At 46.9% G+C, this 17,175-nt stretch overlaps 1 protein-coding gene across 1 annotated transcript; it reads left to right on the top strand.

Moving 5' to 3' along the window:
• The first annotated feature begins 168 nt into the window (after positions 1 to 168).
• LOC123369071 (polymeric immunoglobulin receptor-like) lies at positions 169 to 17,160 on the top strand. The gene is made up of 8 exons (XM_045014438.1): positions 169 to 211; positions 5,442 to 5,789; positions 6,488 to 6,817; positions 13,173 to 13,269; positions 14,128 to 14,246; positions 14,781 to 14,830; positions 16,589 to 16,832; positions 17,029 to 17,160. Exons 1-7 carry the CDS (start codon positions 169 to 171, stop codon positions 16,811 to 16,813), a joined length of 1,212 nt encoding a protein of 403 aa, XP_044870373.1. The 3' UTR covers positions 16,814 to 16,832; positions 17,029 to 17,160.
• Positions 17,161 to 17,175: the final 15 nt, after the last annotated feature.

The raw sequence follows: 17,175 nt of genomic DNA, 5'->3' as shown, positions 1-17,175 counted from the left end.
TGCAAAACATGGTGAAGAATTTCCGTGCTAAGGCAAGACCTCAGCCACTTCCTCATGCAGCTTCAGTGTCGATAGAGGAGAGCTCAGAGAGGCGACACTTCCTAAAAATCCATTTCACGTTCCACGGGATAGTCCCGCAATGCCCCTTCTGTGGGCTTGAAGACAGGCATGGAGCTGAGATTCCTGCTGCTGCTGCTGCTCTGCATCTCAGGTAAGAGGAAGAGTGATGTGATACTTGGGGGTAACATGGACATTCCATGTCAGGAGCAGTTGGGATCTGGGACTATATTTTCCCTGCTTGGTTTGTTAAATGTGCTGTGAAATATGCGAGAAACAGCACAGTAAGGAGCGTGAGGATCCCTGCCAGACCAATACCTCAAGTGAAGTAAATCGACACCAGAGCGCTACTGAAGTCAATGTGGCTACACCAATTTATACCAGATACTGGAAATTCTAGGTTTAATGGGTAAACATTTTTGAGCACCCAGAAATGTATCCCTGCAAAAATACAGGTGGAGATCTCAATTTTATTATTAATTTGCAATTTTCAGAAAGACATTCTGGGCCAGATAATCAGATGGCATCATCTGCCATCACGAATTGGCATTATTTAAAGTCAATGGATTGATGCAGATTTACAGCAGGTGAATACCTGGCCCATAGGTGTCCAGTTTCCATTAGAAGCCAGTTATTGATGTGATAGATCAAGGCCTCTAATTATTTATTTTAGAGTCACCAAAATGTCTCCTTGGATTAAATTCTGATAAAATGCTTTTGTGGGGCTGTGATGATTTATTTGCATCGACTACAGGGTGCGCAGGACACTTTCCCATTAGTTAGGCACAAGAGGAGAGTTAAAAAGATCTGAAGGAAATTCTCCCTATCAAAAAAAAACATACAGGAAGTGGTAATTCATTTGGGAGGCATCAGGGAAGCCCAAATTTGCAATACAAAACTGACTTAATTCCAGTGGCAGAGTTCTACAATATTTCAAAGTACCCCTCAGGCAGAGCTCTATAGAAAATGGTGTTATTGTGTAAGTGTGACTGCATCTCTCTCCTCGACCCTCTCCACCTTTCTCATATCACTTGTCCTCTTAAGCCCCTGCTAAGTTCACTGCAGGATAAGACTATAAACTGTTCCTATGTGTTTGTACAGCCCCTAGGACAATCAAGCCTTGATCTTCTGAATATCTGGACACTTGCATAATATAAATATGAAATAACAGCTACAAGAGTTCTCCCCAAGTGCAGGTCTAGTTTTAACCACTAGTCAGGCACTTCCTTTTCTTTTGGGTACTCGTTTCCTGCTCGATACAGAATTCCCCCTTCACTCTCATTAAAACAAACATTCTCTCACACGCATGTCCAGAAAACGGCACAGCAGCCATAGGAACTCAGCTGTAACCATTAGGAAACCAATTCTGATCTCCCATCTGCATAATTATTTTGACATTAAGGGATTTACTTCAGATTTATGCCAGAGAGAGAGAGAGAGAGGGAGCAGAAATAGACCTTCGTTGCCTGAGGCAATTCCCAGGCACTGAGACAAAAGCAGGGCCAGATTTTCAAAAAGTTCTTAGCATCCACCAGTAACACTGTTCAAAAACTTTCTATCAACACTGTTTCTGATGGAAAATTGGGTTTTCAACTAAAAAAATTGTTTGCTCTTCATGGAAATTTCAACTTTTCACACACACAAACTTCCAAAATCCAAATATTTTCTAGCCAATAACCAACACCTCTGGGTTTTCAATTTGATAAAAAGTCAATATTTTCCATGGAAACTTTCCCTTTTCTGACCAGCACCACCCAGCAGCTCCATTTGAGAACAACTGGAGGAATAGAGGGAGGCTGCAGAGTTCTCAGTGGAAGCAGCTGAATGCTGAGCAATTTTCAAAATACGTCCCTCACTGTTCTAAGAGTCAGACCACAGCTCTGTGAAAACCACCAAACCCCCACTGTAGAGCATGTCACACCTGCTCAAACAGCTTTCAGATCCTCTGATCTACTATTTAAAGCCAGTTTCTCCATTACAAAGCTGCCTGTTTAAGGACTATACTTTCCTAGACATAGCAAATAGGGATACTGAACAGAAGCCCATCTTGCGTACGTCACATCACGCTCTCCACTATTTGCAGTATATGAACCGGATCCTGGGATGAAGACTCACTCCTGGCCCTACCTTTCCACATTGAACAGCTCTACCTAGGGAGCTATTTATACTGGGATGTGTGTTGTTAAACCAATGTAGCTGCACCAGTGCAAGCCCCTAGTGTAGACGTGCTTCACAGCGGCGATATCCAGCTATCCTGGTATAGCTACACTGGCAGCAATATCCCCTGTGTAGATAGTCCCTAGCTGCATACAGCTCCAATCAATCACCTCAATCCTCACTGCTTGTTTCATAAAGCATTCTGACCTGTGCTCCATCACACAGGGCTCTGCAGACCAGCAATGGTCCATGGACTGCCCCTTGAGAACTAGAGAAGGCTTCACTTTGGCAGCCATTGCATTGTTCGCTTTGCAGGGGCATTATATCGCTTTCTCTTCCCACCCTTGGTTGATTTGTCTATTTAGATGGCATGTAGGACTGTAAAGCAATTAAACAAATTAATTGTGATTATTCACACAATTAATTGGACTGTTAACAATAGAATGCCATTTATTTAAATATTTTTGCATGTTTTCTACATTTTCAAATATATTGATTTCAGTTACAACACAGAATACAAAGTGTACAGCGCTCTGTAACAAACAAAAAAATCTGCATTTGTAAATTACACTTTCATGCACTTCAGTACTTGATGAGGTGAGCTGAAAAATACTGTTTCTTTTGTTTATCTTTTTACACTGCAAATATTTGTAATAAAAATAATAATATAAAGTGAGCACTATACACTTTGTATTCTGTGTTGTAATTAAAATCAATATATTTGAAAATGTAGAAAAACATCCAAAAAGATTTTTTACATTTCAGTTGGTATTCTATTGTTTAACAGTGAGACTAAAACGGCAATTAATATTTTTGAGTTAATCGCGTGAGTTAACCGTGATTAAGCGACAGCCCTAATTATATGCTCCTTGGGGCAGGAACTGTCTGAGCGATTGGGTAGAAGGACCAGGAAATAACTAAGGGCTATCTCCGGGGGGCCAGCCACCTCCTGAGCACCCCCTCATGGCCAAATGTTGCTGTACAGGGGCCTGCCTCAGTTTCCCCTTTCAAGGGACTTACTAAATAAACTCCACACCAGCTTTAATGACTCCAGTGAGAACAACCCTACATAGAGTCTGGTTTATTATCAGAAAGTTCTAATATTAACACAAAAAGCCCTTTCCCCAGTGGTAAGCTAGACACAGCCCCAAACTCTGCTAGTGTCTCAGGCTCTTCCCAGGGCCTTCCCTGCAGAAACCTCTCTCACTCCCTGCTATCTCGCTACAACTTCCTGATCATCCCCTCTCTGCAGCATCCTGCTGCTCTTTATAGGAGAATCAGCTTCTCCATGCCCAGCTGGTTCTACTACTTAAACCCCACATCCTCTGCTCCCACCCCCCAGGTGTGGCAGGCAGGGCTAATTGGACAAGCTGACCAACTCCAGGCTGCTGGCCCTTAAAGGATTGCACCACCCCATTACAGGCTGCTTGTCACGTGATTCCGCAGGGTTTTAAAGGGGGGAGCGTCCTTTTACAAGGGCAGAGGGAAAGTTCTCTGGGTCTTGCAGCCTGTTTGCCAGAGGGGGGGTAGCTTTTGTTTTGTGTTATCTTGTGAGGATGTTTTAATAAACTGTGTCCTAAGGAAAGGGTCTGAAAAGAGACTTGAGTGTGGCACCCAATTCTTCCTGGGCAGTTGCCAAGCGCCTGGTACAATTCGGCCCCATTCTTGCGTTGCCTCTCAGCATTACTGCAATAAATAGGATTGATAAGGATACACGTAATAAGGGGATGAGCAGACACTTTCTAGCTAGTTTCATTTTCCTTCAGTTGTGGAGCAGTCAGCTTCACCCAGCTGGAGATGTGTCCTAAATGATTTGAAATTAAAACAGTGGTTTACCCCCTAGGAATGGGGGAACTGGAAAGGTCAGATGTTAGATGGGAGAGCAAAGTTCCTAAAGTCAGAGAAATGAGAGATGAAAAAGATCTCCTGGAACATCCAAACCATCTCCGTGTTAGTGCAGCAGAGAACTGCCCAGCTCACAGATCTGTGCTCAACCATCCAGCTCCTTCACTGAGGAGAGAGTTTAAAAAACCAGGCCTGATTCTGCTTTCACTTATACCAGGGTAAATCAAGCACATGACCTATCTTCTGAGATCTGAATAGTTAATGTGACTTACCACTGTTATTATGGCTGATGCTGCAATGAGTTTGGAGTTGGGCTGGTTTATTGCCAGCTGCCTACATGTAAATAGGCAGAGATGACACAGGGACTTTAACCACCAGAGAGACTGAAATGCTACAAATAAAGAACGTGGGAATACACACTGAGAAAACGTACTGTGTGCAGGGGACACATGCAGGAGATATTCCAGGATATGTTCCTATCTTTGAACTTGTTCCAGGCAGGTGTTAGGAGCAGGGCTGGATTAACTTTCCTGTGAGTCTGGGGCTAATAGATTTTGTGGGGCCCCTGTATACAAGTCTTTTTGCTAATTTAAAACAAAATGATCACAATTATGGCATTGAGGCTATTAATGCTACACTACACTTGCATTTTAATTAACATAGATCCATTCTGTGCTTACATTTCAGTCTTAGAATGTAGAATATAGTCAAATCAAAATAGCTTACACGTTTTAGCTTAGAAAAGCTGTTATATTAGTTTCTTTCTGGGAGGGAGTTTGGGTGCAGGAGGAGATTCTGACCTGGGACAGGGGTGCAGGAGGGGATGTGAGGTGCACGCTTTGGCCAGGAGGCACTTACCACAGGTGGCTCCCAGCCTGCGGCACAGCAGGGCTCAGGTAGACTGCACGCCTTCCTGCCATAGCCCCACACAGCTCCTGGAAGTGACCAGCTGCTGGCACATCTCTGCACGCCCCGAGGGGAGGACAGTGTGTCTCCATGCGCTGCCCGATCACAGCCAATGGGAAATATGGGGATGGTGCTGGGGGGGGGACAGCGCGCAGAGCCTCCTCCCCATCCCACCCCATCAGGGGCCGCAAAAATGAGCCAGCAGCTGGCCACTTCTGGGAACGGCATGGGGCCAAGGCATGCAGGCGGCCTTAGCCTGGGCCCCTGGGCTGCAGCCTCTAAAGCCCCTGCGTTAATCTGGCCCTGGATAGGAGAATGATTTGTAATTGCTGCTTGTACTGATTCATCTCCATTCTTCCCAGCCTCTAGTTCTTGGGCTGTGTTTAGTCCAAGCACTGGAGCGCAGGACACAGAGGGGGCAGCAGGCAGCCCTGCTCCCATCCCAGGTCTTACTGAGCAGGTTTGGTGTTTTCCAGGATTCCTAGCACAAGAGTTTGACGCAGTGGTGAGCAGAGTGGAGGGGCAGAGTCTCATTGTTGAGTGTCGCTACAATTACTGGGATTACAGTGCAACACGGAAAACCTGGTGCAAGCTGAGAGATGAGAAATGCTTTACATTAGTTAGCACCTCTTACACATCATATGGATACCGCAACAAGGTTACCTCTGGAAGAGCCACAATAGACGATGACACCAGCAATGGGATTGTAACCATCACCATGGAGAAGCTGCAGGTGCAGGACTCTGGAGTGTACTGGTGCGCGCGCTATAACCCGCCCAGTACAGTGAATCCACTAAAGACAATAAAATTGGATGTTTCCAAGGGTGAGTTTATTTTCTTTCAGGAGAACTGGCTTTTCCACTGACTAGAATCCCAATTCCTTCCCCCACTTTATCATCTCTCCCCTGCCTCTATCAATTCCTCCTGCCTGCCCCCAGAATCTGTCACCTTCCACAAACCCTTGTCTCCTCTCTCCTGTCTCACACTGGGAACGCGCTGAATCACCAGCTAACCTCAGCGATTCAGCCAACAGCCATTCCTGCTTCTTGTTAGAATAGTCTTTTCCTGTTTCCCCTCTAATGGCTTCCTGTGGGGAGTGTGGGGGGGGGGGCTGTCAATTTATATTGTGAAGTTTATTTATGCAAGAAGCAGTCTCTGAGGGGGACATTTTAAAGTGCTCAGTCCCAACAATCAGGGCCAGATTTCCAAGAGCTCAGGACCCAGAGTGCACCCTCCACACTGAGCAATTTGGAGAACCTGCCTGGAAAGGATCCGTAGCTTCCCTCACTCTGAGAGACTTTGGGGTGATCGAGTGCAAAGGGAACAGCCCAAATAGTTGATCTTTTCAGCAAACAAGACCAAATACACCAGTTCACATTCACCCCTCCTGTAACTCAGCTGAAGCCAGTGAATGGAGCTACACCAGGGAAGAATTTGGCCCATTGGGCATATGTCACTCATGGGAAATGTACATCATCTTACCTCTCAACCAGTTCATACTGACCAGTTTTGTCTTTTCCAGAAGTCCAAGAATACGATGCTATTGAGGGGCAGAATCTCTCTGTCCAGTGTCCATACAACACACAGGATTACAAAAAGGAGAAAAAAGCCTGGTGCAGAAGCACAGTTCAGAATGAGTGTGATGTCTTGGTCAATACTGATTACGGGTTTCTCACATATCAAAACAGTGCTGAGAAAGGCAGAGCCAGGATACATGATGACACCCAGAAAGGGATTGTTACTATCACCATGGAGAAACTGCAGGTAGACGATGCAGGGGTGTACTGGTGTGCACGCTACAAGCCTCCCAGTCTTTACAGAATAATTGAAATTAAACTGGCTGTTGCCAAGGGTGAGTATTTATTGGTAGGGAAAATGTGGGGTTTGGGATTTTTGTTTTGCAGATTTCAGCTCCCCGGCTTCCCCATTCTCTCCTTCCTCTCTCTGACACTGAATCTGTATCACCACCTCCCAGATTATTCCAGAATTCCCTCAACTCCCCAAAAACCTTGTCCCTTTGTTCATATCTCAGGCCTGGTCTACACTAGGACTTTAATTCGAATTTAGCAGCGTTAATTCGAACTAACCGCTCAACCGTCCACACCAGGAAGCCATTTAATTCGAACTAGAGGGCTCTTTAGTTCGAATTCGGTACTCCACCCCGACAGGTGGAGTAACGCTAAATTCGACATGGCTAGCTCGAATTAGGCTAGGTGTGGATGCAAATCGAACTTAGTAGCTCCGGGAGCTATCCCACAGTGCACCACTCTGTTGACGCTCTGGACAGCAGTCGGAGCTTGGATTCTCTGACCAGCCACACAGGAAATGACCCGGGAAAATTTGAATTCATTTTCCTGTCTGGGCACTTTGAATCTGACGTCCTGGCTGGACATCGGGGCGAGCTCCGCAGCACCTGCCACGATGCAGAGCTCTCCAGCAGAGGAGTCCGGGCAATCCCAGAATAGAAAGAGGTCCCCAGCATGGACTGACCGGGAAGTCATGGATCTGATCGCTGTGTGGGGCGAGGAGTCTGTGCTCTCGGAGCTGTGCTCCAGCAAGCGGAATGCAAAGACCTTCGAGAAGGTCTCGAAAGCCATGAAAGACAAAGGATACAGCCGGGATGCAATGCAGTGCCGCGTGAAAGTCAAGGACCTAAGACAAGGGTATCAAAAAGTCAGAGCGGCAAACGGACGCTCCGGAGCCAAGCCCCAGACATGCCGCTTCTACGAGGCACTGCATGCCATTCTAGGTGGGTCTGCCACCACTGCCCCACCAGTGACGGTGGACTCCGAGGACGGAATAGTGTACCGGGACAGTTCCTCCTCGATGTTCGCCGATGGGGAAGATGAGGAATGGTCTTTGGAGGACGGCGCAGGCGACAGCGAACCCACTCCCGCTTTCCCTGACAGCCAGGATCTCTTCATCACCCTCACAGAGATCCCCTACCAACCCTCCCCTGCCGTTAACCCGGACTCAGAATCAGGGGAAGGATCAGGCGGTAAGTGCTATAGACGTGTAAACATTTATTTTTTATAAAATATGTATAGAAAAAATAGAAACACTATATAAAAAATTGTAAATATTAAACTATATGAAAAGTAGGTCCACACAAAGAGGGATTGAAGAAAAATCCTCTAGCGACAATTCAACGAAGGTGTCATACAGTTCCTCGAAAAGCCTTGCAGGAGGTTTCTTGGGAGAGGTGCCTTGTTGGGCGCTCCGTTGAAGCAAACTCTTCCTTGCCAGGACATCCGAATATACAGAGGGATCATCGCCTCCACGAGCATTGCTGCATATGGTCCTGGTCGGTGCAGCGCTTCCCTTAGCATCCTCTCTTTCTGGGCACGGGTGACCCGCCTCAGGGTGATCTCGTTCTGGAAATACTGCATCTAAGTAGGGCAATTAGTGTATTGTTACTATTGTTAATGGTTTAAAATTAGGTTGCATAACAATGACCCTCGCCTAACAGCCACGTGCTAGAGGCCACAGAGAACAAGCATACATTGATCTTTCCCGTGCACTGGCGGGAGGGGCTGCAAAAGGCTCATCCTTTCTGCTTTCCACATTGCCTTTAGCAGGAAAGCACAGCTATCCACTAACTGATAAGCATTATCTACTGTAAGGCTTACCAGGACTGTCTGCAAGACGGATTCAGCTGTCTCTCCCCGCTTGTCCGCTCTCCTGTGCAATGGCGCCGCCAATGAGAGCGTACTCCGAAATCTCGAACTAGTTCTGAGATCTCGCGAGACTTGGTGCCCTGTATAGTCTTGCTCTCTTAAACTGACTTGACTGTGTTCACTGTCTGCAAACCTGTATTTGGTCAAGGAAATCACTTACTTTTTCGCATCACACAGCTTCGGCTCTTTCCCGGACTGCCCCGGCATCCCCCTCACAGAGGCTGGCTCAGATTAGACGGCGAAAGAAAAAGACTAGGGACGAGATGTTCCAGGAACTGATGGCCTGCTCCAGAGCAGAGGAGGCAGAGCAGAGACAGTGGAGGGAGACCCTGTGTCAGCAGCATCGCACACACATCGAACGGGAGGATAGGTGGCGGCAGGAAGACCAGCAGGCGACTCAAACGCTGCTTGGTCTAATGAGGGAGCAAACGGACACGCTCCGGCGCCTTGTAGATGTTCTGCAGGACCGCAGGCAGGAGGAGAGAGCCCCCCTGCACTGCATCTGCAACTGCCCTCCAACGCCAAGAAGTCCTGTCCCCCCCTCACCCAAAGTAACAAGAAGGAGGGGCGGTAGGGGCCGTGAGAACTGTCACTGCACCGCAGCAGAGCGCTAATGTACAAGACACCTCTCGTGCTCTAAATTTGTAGAAGTTCTTCCCTTACAGGATCACCCAGTCCCAAATCCAAGTTTCAACCCCCCACTGTGTATAACATTATTAAAAGCGGTTTGCTGTTACTCACTGTTTCCGTCATGTTTCTCGTGTCAGAAGACTTTGTGTGTAGGGGGGGGGATTTTTAATTGCAGTGCATAGCCCACATTACCAGGGTACAGACTTGGGGGCAGGGTCAACTGCAGGGCACACACAGACTGCAGTCACTAGTCACCAGGGTCAGTCTGTGTGGTGTAGGCTGCCCTGGGTGATTCGTTGATGTGTATGCTTGTCCAGGGTCCTGGCGCCTGCCATCCCCGAATGTAAAGGCAGGCTTCCCTTACGATGCACTTCGACCGTAGCCACGAGCCTCTCCGCTGCCCTGAGCCCCAAAAAGAGCCCTCATCCAGGGACAGATACTCACCCTTCCCCCACACCCCTCACCCCTTCCAACGCCCAAACCCACAGCCCACAGCCGTCATGCAAACCCCTATCCAAAGACGGCACCCCTCACCCCTTCCTGCAAACCCACCCATTCCTGCAAACCCACCCCTACATGCACAACCACTGTAATCCGTCCCCCACCCCACAGACCTATGTAGGAGCAGGAGGCTGTCCGTCCTGTATTGGACAAGCGGTCTGTACATCAGTGCACACCGAACCCAGCACAGTATGCTTCCATGTTTCAACCCAGGAACAGAAATGCAAAGTCAACGAAAGATTTATTATTAATTACTGTTACATTTCATTAGTTTTAAAACGTGCTTTGGAAGTGGGGGAAACTTGGAGAACCGGGTTTGTGAGCTCAGATCTAACTCGACACATACAGACACAGGCCCATGATCAGGCTCTCTTAAAATCAAGTGGACAGTCACAGGTTACCCTGCTCTGCGAGGAAACTAGCTTTCAAAGCCTCCCGGATGCACAGCGCTTCCCGCTGGGATATTCTCTCGGCACGGGTGTCTGGCTGATCGTAAACAGCAGCCAGGCGATTTGCCTCAACCTCCCATCCGGCAAAAAAGGTCTCGCCCTTGCTCTCACAGAGATTGTGGAGCACACAGCAAGCAGCAATAACTACGGGGATATTCTTTTCGCTGATGTCCGAGCGAGTCAGTAAGCTCCGCCATCTCCCCTTGAGACGTCCGAAAGCACACTCCACCACCATTCTGCACTTGCTCAGCCGGTAGTTGAAGAGTTCCTTCTCACTATCCAAGGCGCCTGTATAGGGCTTCATGAGCCAGGGCATTAGCGGGTAGGCCGGGTCCCCGAGGATCACTGTAGGCATCTGCACATCCCCTACCGTTATTTTGTGGTCCGGGAAGAAAGTACCTGCCTGGAGGCGTTTGAAGAGACCAGAGTTCCTGAACACACGCGCGTCATGAACCTTGCCCGCCCACCCGACGAAGATGTTGGTAAAACGTCCCCTATAGTCCACCAGTGCTTGCAGCACCATTGAAAAGTAGCCCTTTCGGTTAATGTACTCGCTGGCCTGGTGGGCTGGTGCCAGGATAGGGATGTGAGTCCCATCTATAGCCCCACCGCAGTTTGGGAATCCCATCGCGGCGAAGCCATCTATGATGACCTGGACATTTCCGAGAGTCACTACCTTTGAGAGCAGTTGCTCAACGATTGCGTGGGCTACTTGAATCACAGCAACCCCCATGGTAGATTTGCCCACGCCAAAGTGGTTCGCTACTGACCGGTAGCTGTCTGGCGTGGCAAGTTTCCAGAGGGCTATGGCCACTCGCTTCTGCACACTCAGGGCTGCTCGCATCCGTGTGTCCTGGCGCTTCAGGGCAGGGGACAGCAAGTCACACAGTTCAAGGAAAGTGCCCTTACGCATCCTGAAGTTCCGCAGCCACTGTGATTCATCCCAGACCTGCAGCACTATGCGGTCCCACCAGTCCGTGCTTGTTTCCCGGGCCCAGAATCGCCGTTCCACACCATGAACTTGACCCATTGCCACCATGATCTCCATGGCGCAGCGTACCCTGCTTTCTGAGAGGCCTGCACCACTCTCCTCACCGCGCTGCCGGAGCCTCCTCGCCCGATTTCTCAGCAGCTGACTGTGGAAGAGGTGGACGATAAGGTGCAAGGAGTTGACAACGGCCATAAGTGCAGCGATGATCGCAGCGGGCTCCATGCTCGCAGTGCTGTGGCGTCCGCGCTGTAACCGACCAGAGAAGGGCGCGATCAGATTTCCCGCCGGCGCTTTCAGGGAGGGAGGGCGTGATTGACGGTTCAATGACGACAGTATCCCAAAACCGCCCTCGACACATTTTTTCCCCCAGCAGGCATTGCGAGCTCTACCCAGCATTCCAATGGGCAGCGGGGACTGCGGGAACTGTGGGATAGCTTCCCACAGTGCACCGCTTCGAAAGTCGACGCCGGCCCCGTTAATGTGGACTCAGAAGTTCGAATTAGTGTATTTAGTATGGATACACAAATTCGACTTCATAAGGTCGAATCCACAAATTCGACTTAAGTAGATTCGAAATAGTCTTGTAGTGTAGACAAGGCCTCAGACTAGCAACTGATGTAGAACATCAGCTGGGATAAGGACTTTGGCCATGTGGATATTTCTGTTTTTAATGACCTATTTAAATATTCGTTTCTTGTCTCCCCTTTACTTGAGAGCGGATTCAATCATTTCAATCTAGGTACTTCTATGACCCACAGACTCATAGTATTTAAGCACCTGCAAAACAGCTGAGCATTGGTTTCTAGAGCAGCTAGCGGAGATACTACTCAATTCAAATTTTGCATTTTGATGGAGGAAAAAAAGTATTTTTTTTAAATTCTGACCCACATTTTAACCAGCTCCAGTTTCTAGTTATTTCCTCAAATTGACTTGTTTTTTTTAATCAATGAAATTTAACAAACTATCTATAAGAGCCCAGTGACTTTCTCTGGCCTGTTTTTGAAGATGGCAGTAGAGCCATACAGAAGGGTGGGGATAGTCATGTCCAAGGGAAGCCATCAGACATTAAGTCCATATCAGAATTAGAGCTGAAAAAAATGGTTAGCTAGAAGTTTTGAAGAGTTGAAAACATTCCGTTTCCAGCTAAACGTTTTGTTTCCATTTTGAGATACTTCTTTTTAAATTGTTTTAAAAATAGAATTAAAGATAATTTAAAAACAAAAAGGTTTTATTTTGAACCTAAAAAATTGACCCTTTTTTAGAAATATGTAAATAAAACACGGACTTTTTCTGAATTTTTTAAAGTTGGGTTTGGGTTTTTTTGCCACAGAAACAATTTGACAAAATCCAGCATGAATTCATTAACTATTTCAGTCAACTCAAACCTGCTTTTTTCACCAAAAATTGTTTCAGTCCAAAAATATCATCCTGCTTTAATCATAATACATGTGATTGAATGCACAGTCTGTGAGCCCTGATACTTCATGGGAGACTTGCAGTGATGGGAAATAATGGCACTAGAAGCTGTTACTGTATCAATTTTTTGCATGTTTCTAAAGCTTTGTTTCCTCATTACTGCAGGGATCTGTTGCACAGGTGATGCTAATGGTGTGCTTCGCACATTCTGGTGGCTGGCTTTGTCTAGGATTGTTACAGGCTTCGTGGTACATGAGAAGCTTTGCAATACAGAGCAACGTCCCTATCATACCATGTGCTTCTCTCGATAGCAACACTAGTGTGAACGCTAGTGTGGAGAAGGCTCAAGGGGCCACCCAGCCTTTTAACCACTGTGTTTCTTAGCTTGCTTCAAGTAGGTCTGCATGACACAGCGCTCACAGCACGGCCAGCTTGTCTCCACTAACCCTGCACTAGGGGTAGCTAGCACAGGCGGGAAATGTTACAGGATAAAGGCTGGAGTAGACAAGGCCTGTGGTGTCGAAACTGTGTTTGTATTTGCAGCTACAACTACAAGTGACGTCCCAGTTACCTCAAGCACAGGTCAAACCAGCCTAGTCCTTAGCACCGCTAGTGCTGGGGTCACCCCAGCAGACAGCAGGTAAGGCTCCACCCCTTCCTCTAAGACAGCCTCTGTGTTCGCACACCTCCAAGGGGTTGTTAGCGGCTGATCCAACATGCTCCTCTTTTCAGAGAGAAAGCAGCAGCCTTTCACTGTGATGCTGAATGTAGCAGGCCTCCTTTAAAAGGTGCCAGATTAGTGCCCTCTTCCCACCTGCTAACCAGTGTTAAATGGCACATGATAAAATGGGCAGATGTATTCAGGCCCTGTCTCATTTGAGAATTTACTAGTCTTGTCACTCTATTATCATTAACCCTTGCAACTGCTGCTCTTTGGAGCAAGAGAAATGACGTTAAATCTGGATGCATTGAATCCAAACAGTTCCTTGCATCAGCCATCGTAAAAGCAGAGCTGCCCCTTCTCATTCCTGACGCCAGCCAGTGGCCATTGTGCTCAGTGGAAGCCCTATTAAATATTTCCCCAGCGGTGTATCACTTTCTTCTATTTACTGGTTTATTCAGTTTAGGTTTGTTTTTCTTTTTGAGGTCTGATTTGTATTGTGGTGGCACCATGGACCAGCACCCCATTGCGCTAGGCGCTGTACAAAACAGAACATAAAAGACATTCCCTGCGACAGAGAGCTCACAGTTGGGCTTCAGAGACTGGTTTGTATTCACAGGGCCACAGAGACAAGTTCAGGACCTTACTCCCTACATCAAATGGCACAGACAGGGTTTAGCATTAAAGGGAGTAACACGTGATGAGAAAAAGCCACCAAGGCGTGCAAGCTATCTCAGGCCCTGGTCTGACGGCCGGTTGGGTGCGTGCTAATGGTTTGGGAAGCACTGCACCGCACTGTGTAGCTCTGTTGAACACATACTGCCATTGCTTCCTCAGCCTCTTGAGTAAGAGAAACTTCATCATCCTCGGCCTGGTCCTGGGAGTCCTCTTCATCCTGGTGCTTATAGGCTTGGTGATATTGTACACCTGGAAATCCAAGCAGCTGAAGACAAGAGGTAAAAGGAGAGCTGATGGGGCCTACATGACCCAGCTTTCACTACACTGAGTTCCCTATTTCTCATTTGCTTTAACTTGGAATGAATTCAGCTCCACTGCCTGATTCCCAAGCCTTGGACAAGGAGGAGGGCAGGCTGACTGCCCCAAGGGTTTAGAAGGAGTTCTTTACCCTAAATACACATTGTGAAACTGGACAGGTGCATCATGGATATTTTTTTAAATCTTCCAACGTATCAGACTGCAATCACTGCCACAGAAAATACCAGATTAAAAATAATTTGCCACATGAGATCAGACCCACGTCCCTAAAACGTCTCACCGGACATTTCACAAACTCAGCCATACTATAATTCCCAGGGCAGAATTGTAAACTGGGCACAACCTGCTCGCTGGATTCAGTGTAGTTTGGTCCCCACTATTACAATCTTCGCTACCATTACTACTGGCCAGTCCATTCTGTGGCTTTCACCTACACTGTGATGACATGAGAAATGCTCAGGATTGAGGGGATCTTGTCTTGTCTTTATTAAAAGGTGATGGACAAGCTGAAGCCATCTATGAAGAACCCAGGAACGACACAGTGGTAAGTGAAGCTACTGAAAACATAAAAGCAGTAGCTTGGAGGTTCCCAAACTGCAGTCTGTGGAGAGCTGGCTGGTCATGTGGTGCTTGCTTCTCCTTATTTTCAGTTGCTAAATTGCATTCAAAGAAAGTTGCAATACTTTGTTACTTTTCCACACAGGCAGTCGTTGTCGTTGCCACAAGGATTTTATGTGATTGCAAGTGAAGGGGAGGGGTGGTTTGTTTAACTGTGAACAGGAGAAGAAGTGTCAATGAGACAATCTCTGTACAAAAATGTGAGCCGCACTCTGGTAAAGTTTGGGAACCCCCTGCAGTACAGTGTTAAATGCAGTACAGAGAGAAAGAACGGTCTTTTCACCATAATGGGGCATTTGCTGTAAAGTGGGAAGAAATGGCACTGTAAGGCAGAGCAGGCAGAGAGGATGTGCGAGTGAAACCATGCACTGCTGTTTACTTAAATAATCACTTTAAATTTCCACTCTCCGTCCACGCTGACAAGAGAGCCGTGTGAGGATGGAAACACCATTTCATGAAGGATTGTGAGATTTCAAAGTTTCACAATGGAACCCAAAAGATTTCAAAATTTCCTATGAATGCAAAAAAAAAACATTTCTAGTCAACAGAAACATTTCATTCCATTGTCAACTTAAAATGTTATATTAAAAATACAAAATTCCAAATGAAAAGTCTTTTCAAAAAGATGATTTGAAACAGTTTGTTCTTAAAATGTCAAAATGGGCCATTTTGAGAGTTGGAATTTTTTCCCCCAAAAAAAATAATGTTGGCAAAATAGACATGGCTTCACAAAGCTATTCGATTTCAACAGGAACGGCATTTTCCAATGGAAAATGCTTCCATTGAAGTGTTTCCAACCAGCGCTAGCTGACAGTGATGCCTGTTATAATGGGCTTGGTGGCAAAACGCTGGGCTGGTGTCTATACAAAACAGGAACCCAAGCCCCATATTGTTTCGCAGTGGTGTGGACTGGAATAGAGCATGCTGGTTTGGAATAGATTGGATCAGACTAGGCAAGAGTGGAATGGAATGAACTGAATAGAACAGACTGTAATGGACTGGATTGGATCAGTAATTATTTGTACGGTGCTTTGTGTTACATGCTTTGCAGACAAAGGTATACAGGACGTCCTTGCTCTGAAGAGTGGGCGGAGAAAGTAGATTGAAAATTGGGTTGGCCTAGAATGAATTGGGATTGATTGAAAATGGAACAGAATGAAAGGCTGGATTGGATTTGACTAGAAAGAATACAGAGGAATAGGCTGAAATGAATCGGGCTTGAATAGAATGAGCTGGACAGCTAAACAGAGACAAGAGGCTACAAAACTCAGATGTCCTATGATCCATTTGAGTCCTGCTGACTTGCCAGCAATTGGCTATGGCCTCTGAACTCTTTGCATTCTCTTTACCTTAAAAACCCCAAGGTTAACTTTCTCCGGGGGCTTTAAAACACTGGATGAGTGAGGGAACAGCAACAGAAAACACTGCTGGAAATACAGTGAAGCAGAGAGAAATTCTAGGAACATTTGGGAGGCAACAGGGTTAGAAGCCAATGTTGAAAGGATGGGGTCATAGTAGGTATCTGGCAAGGAGAGTGAATACGGCTCACTCTCCTTCCAGCTTCTCCACAACAGAGAGTAATGTGTTGTGTTGGTCTTTTTCTCTCAACCTGGTAAATCTTGTGCTTTTGGTATCAGCTCTGCTCTCGCTGAGAAGTGTTTTCCTTTTCTGTGCACCACCTCAGGGCTTCAGCAACATGAACGATACCAAGGACGACAAACAGGAGATGCCACAAGACCTAAAATATGCCACCTTGGCCTTTCAATCCAGACCCAGTCCCAGGGAATCTGTCTACGCCAACATCACGCCAAGTCGAGCTCTGGAGACACCCCACACCGGGTCCCCCACTGACCCTGTGGAATACGCCAGCATTTCACTCAAGCCATTAGCATCAGGTGCCAAATCATGATCTCGAGAACCCTGAATAGCTCAGTGTTGTCTCCTTGGGCAGCCGGAGTAGGAAGCAATCACTTGAGGCCAGAGAGCAGGCAGCTAACCAAAACCTCCATTTTATTTACATATATACAGAGAGCTCACACAGCCGGTTGAAACCGGTTGAGCTAACCCATAATAATCTAACTCAGTTGCCATAGCAACAAAACCATGACAACCAAATACACAACACTCAGCAGTGGAGCAGAAGAGACTGAGCTGGAACACTGCTGGGAGGGAAGCGTGTGTGCGTGCTAGAGAAGATGTCTTTGCTATATTCATATTTAACATGTATATTTAAAGACCTGCCTCAGGTCAGAGGCTTGCAGAGAAATTTAT

The sequence above is a fragment of the Mauremys mutica genome, chromosome 4 (genome assembly GCF_020497125.1).
Source record: "Mauremys mutica isolate MM-2020 ecotype Southern chromosome 4, ASM2049712v1, whole genome shotgun sequence".
NCBI lineage: Eukaryota > Metazoa > Chordata > Testudines > Geoemydidae > Mauremys > Mauremys mutica.
This window is presented reverse-complemented; position numbering and strand designations above follow the sequence as displayed.

Coding starts and splice junctions, on each gene's coding strand:
- LOC123369071 (XM_045014438.1), top strand. CDS start 169: ATGGAGCTGAGATTCCTGCTGCTGCTGCTGCTCTGCATCTCAG. Junction 212..5,441: donor GCTGCTGCTCTGCATCTCAG/GTAAGAGGAAGA, acceptor GGTGTTTTCCAG/GATTCCTAGCACAAGAGTTT. Junction 14,831..16,588: donor AACCCAGGAACGACACAGTG/GTAAGTGAAGCT, acceptor GCACCACCTCAG/GGCTTCAGCAACATGAACGA.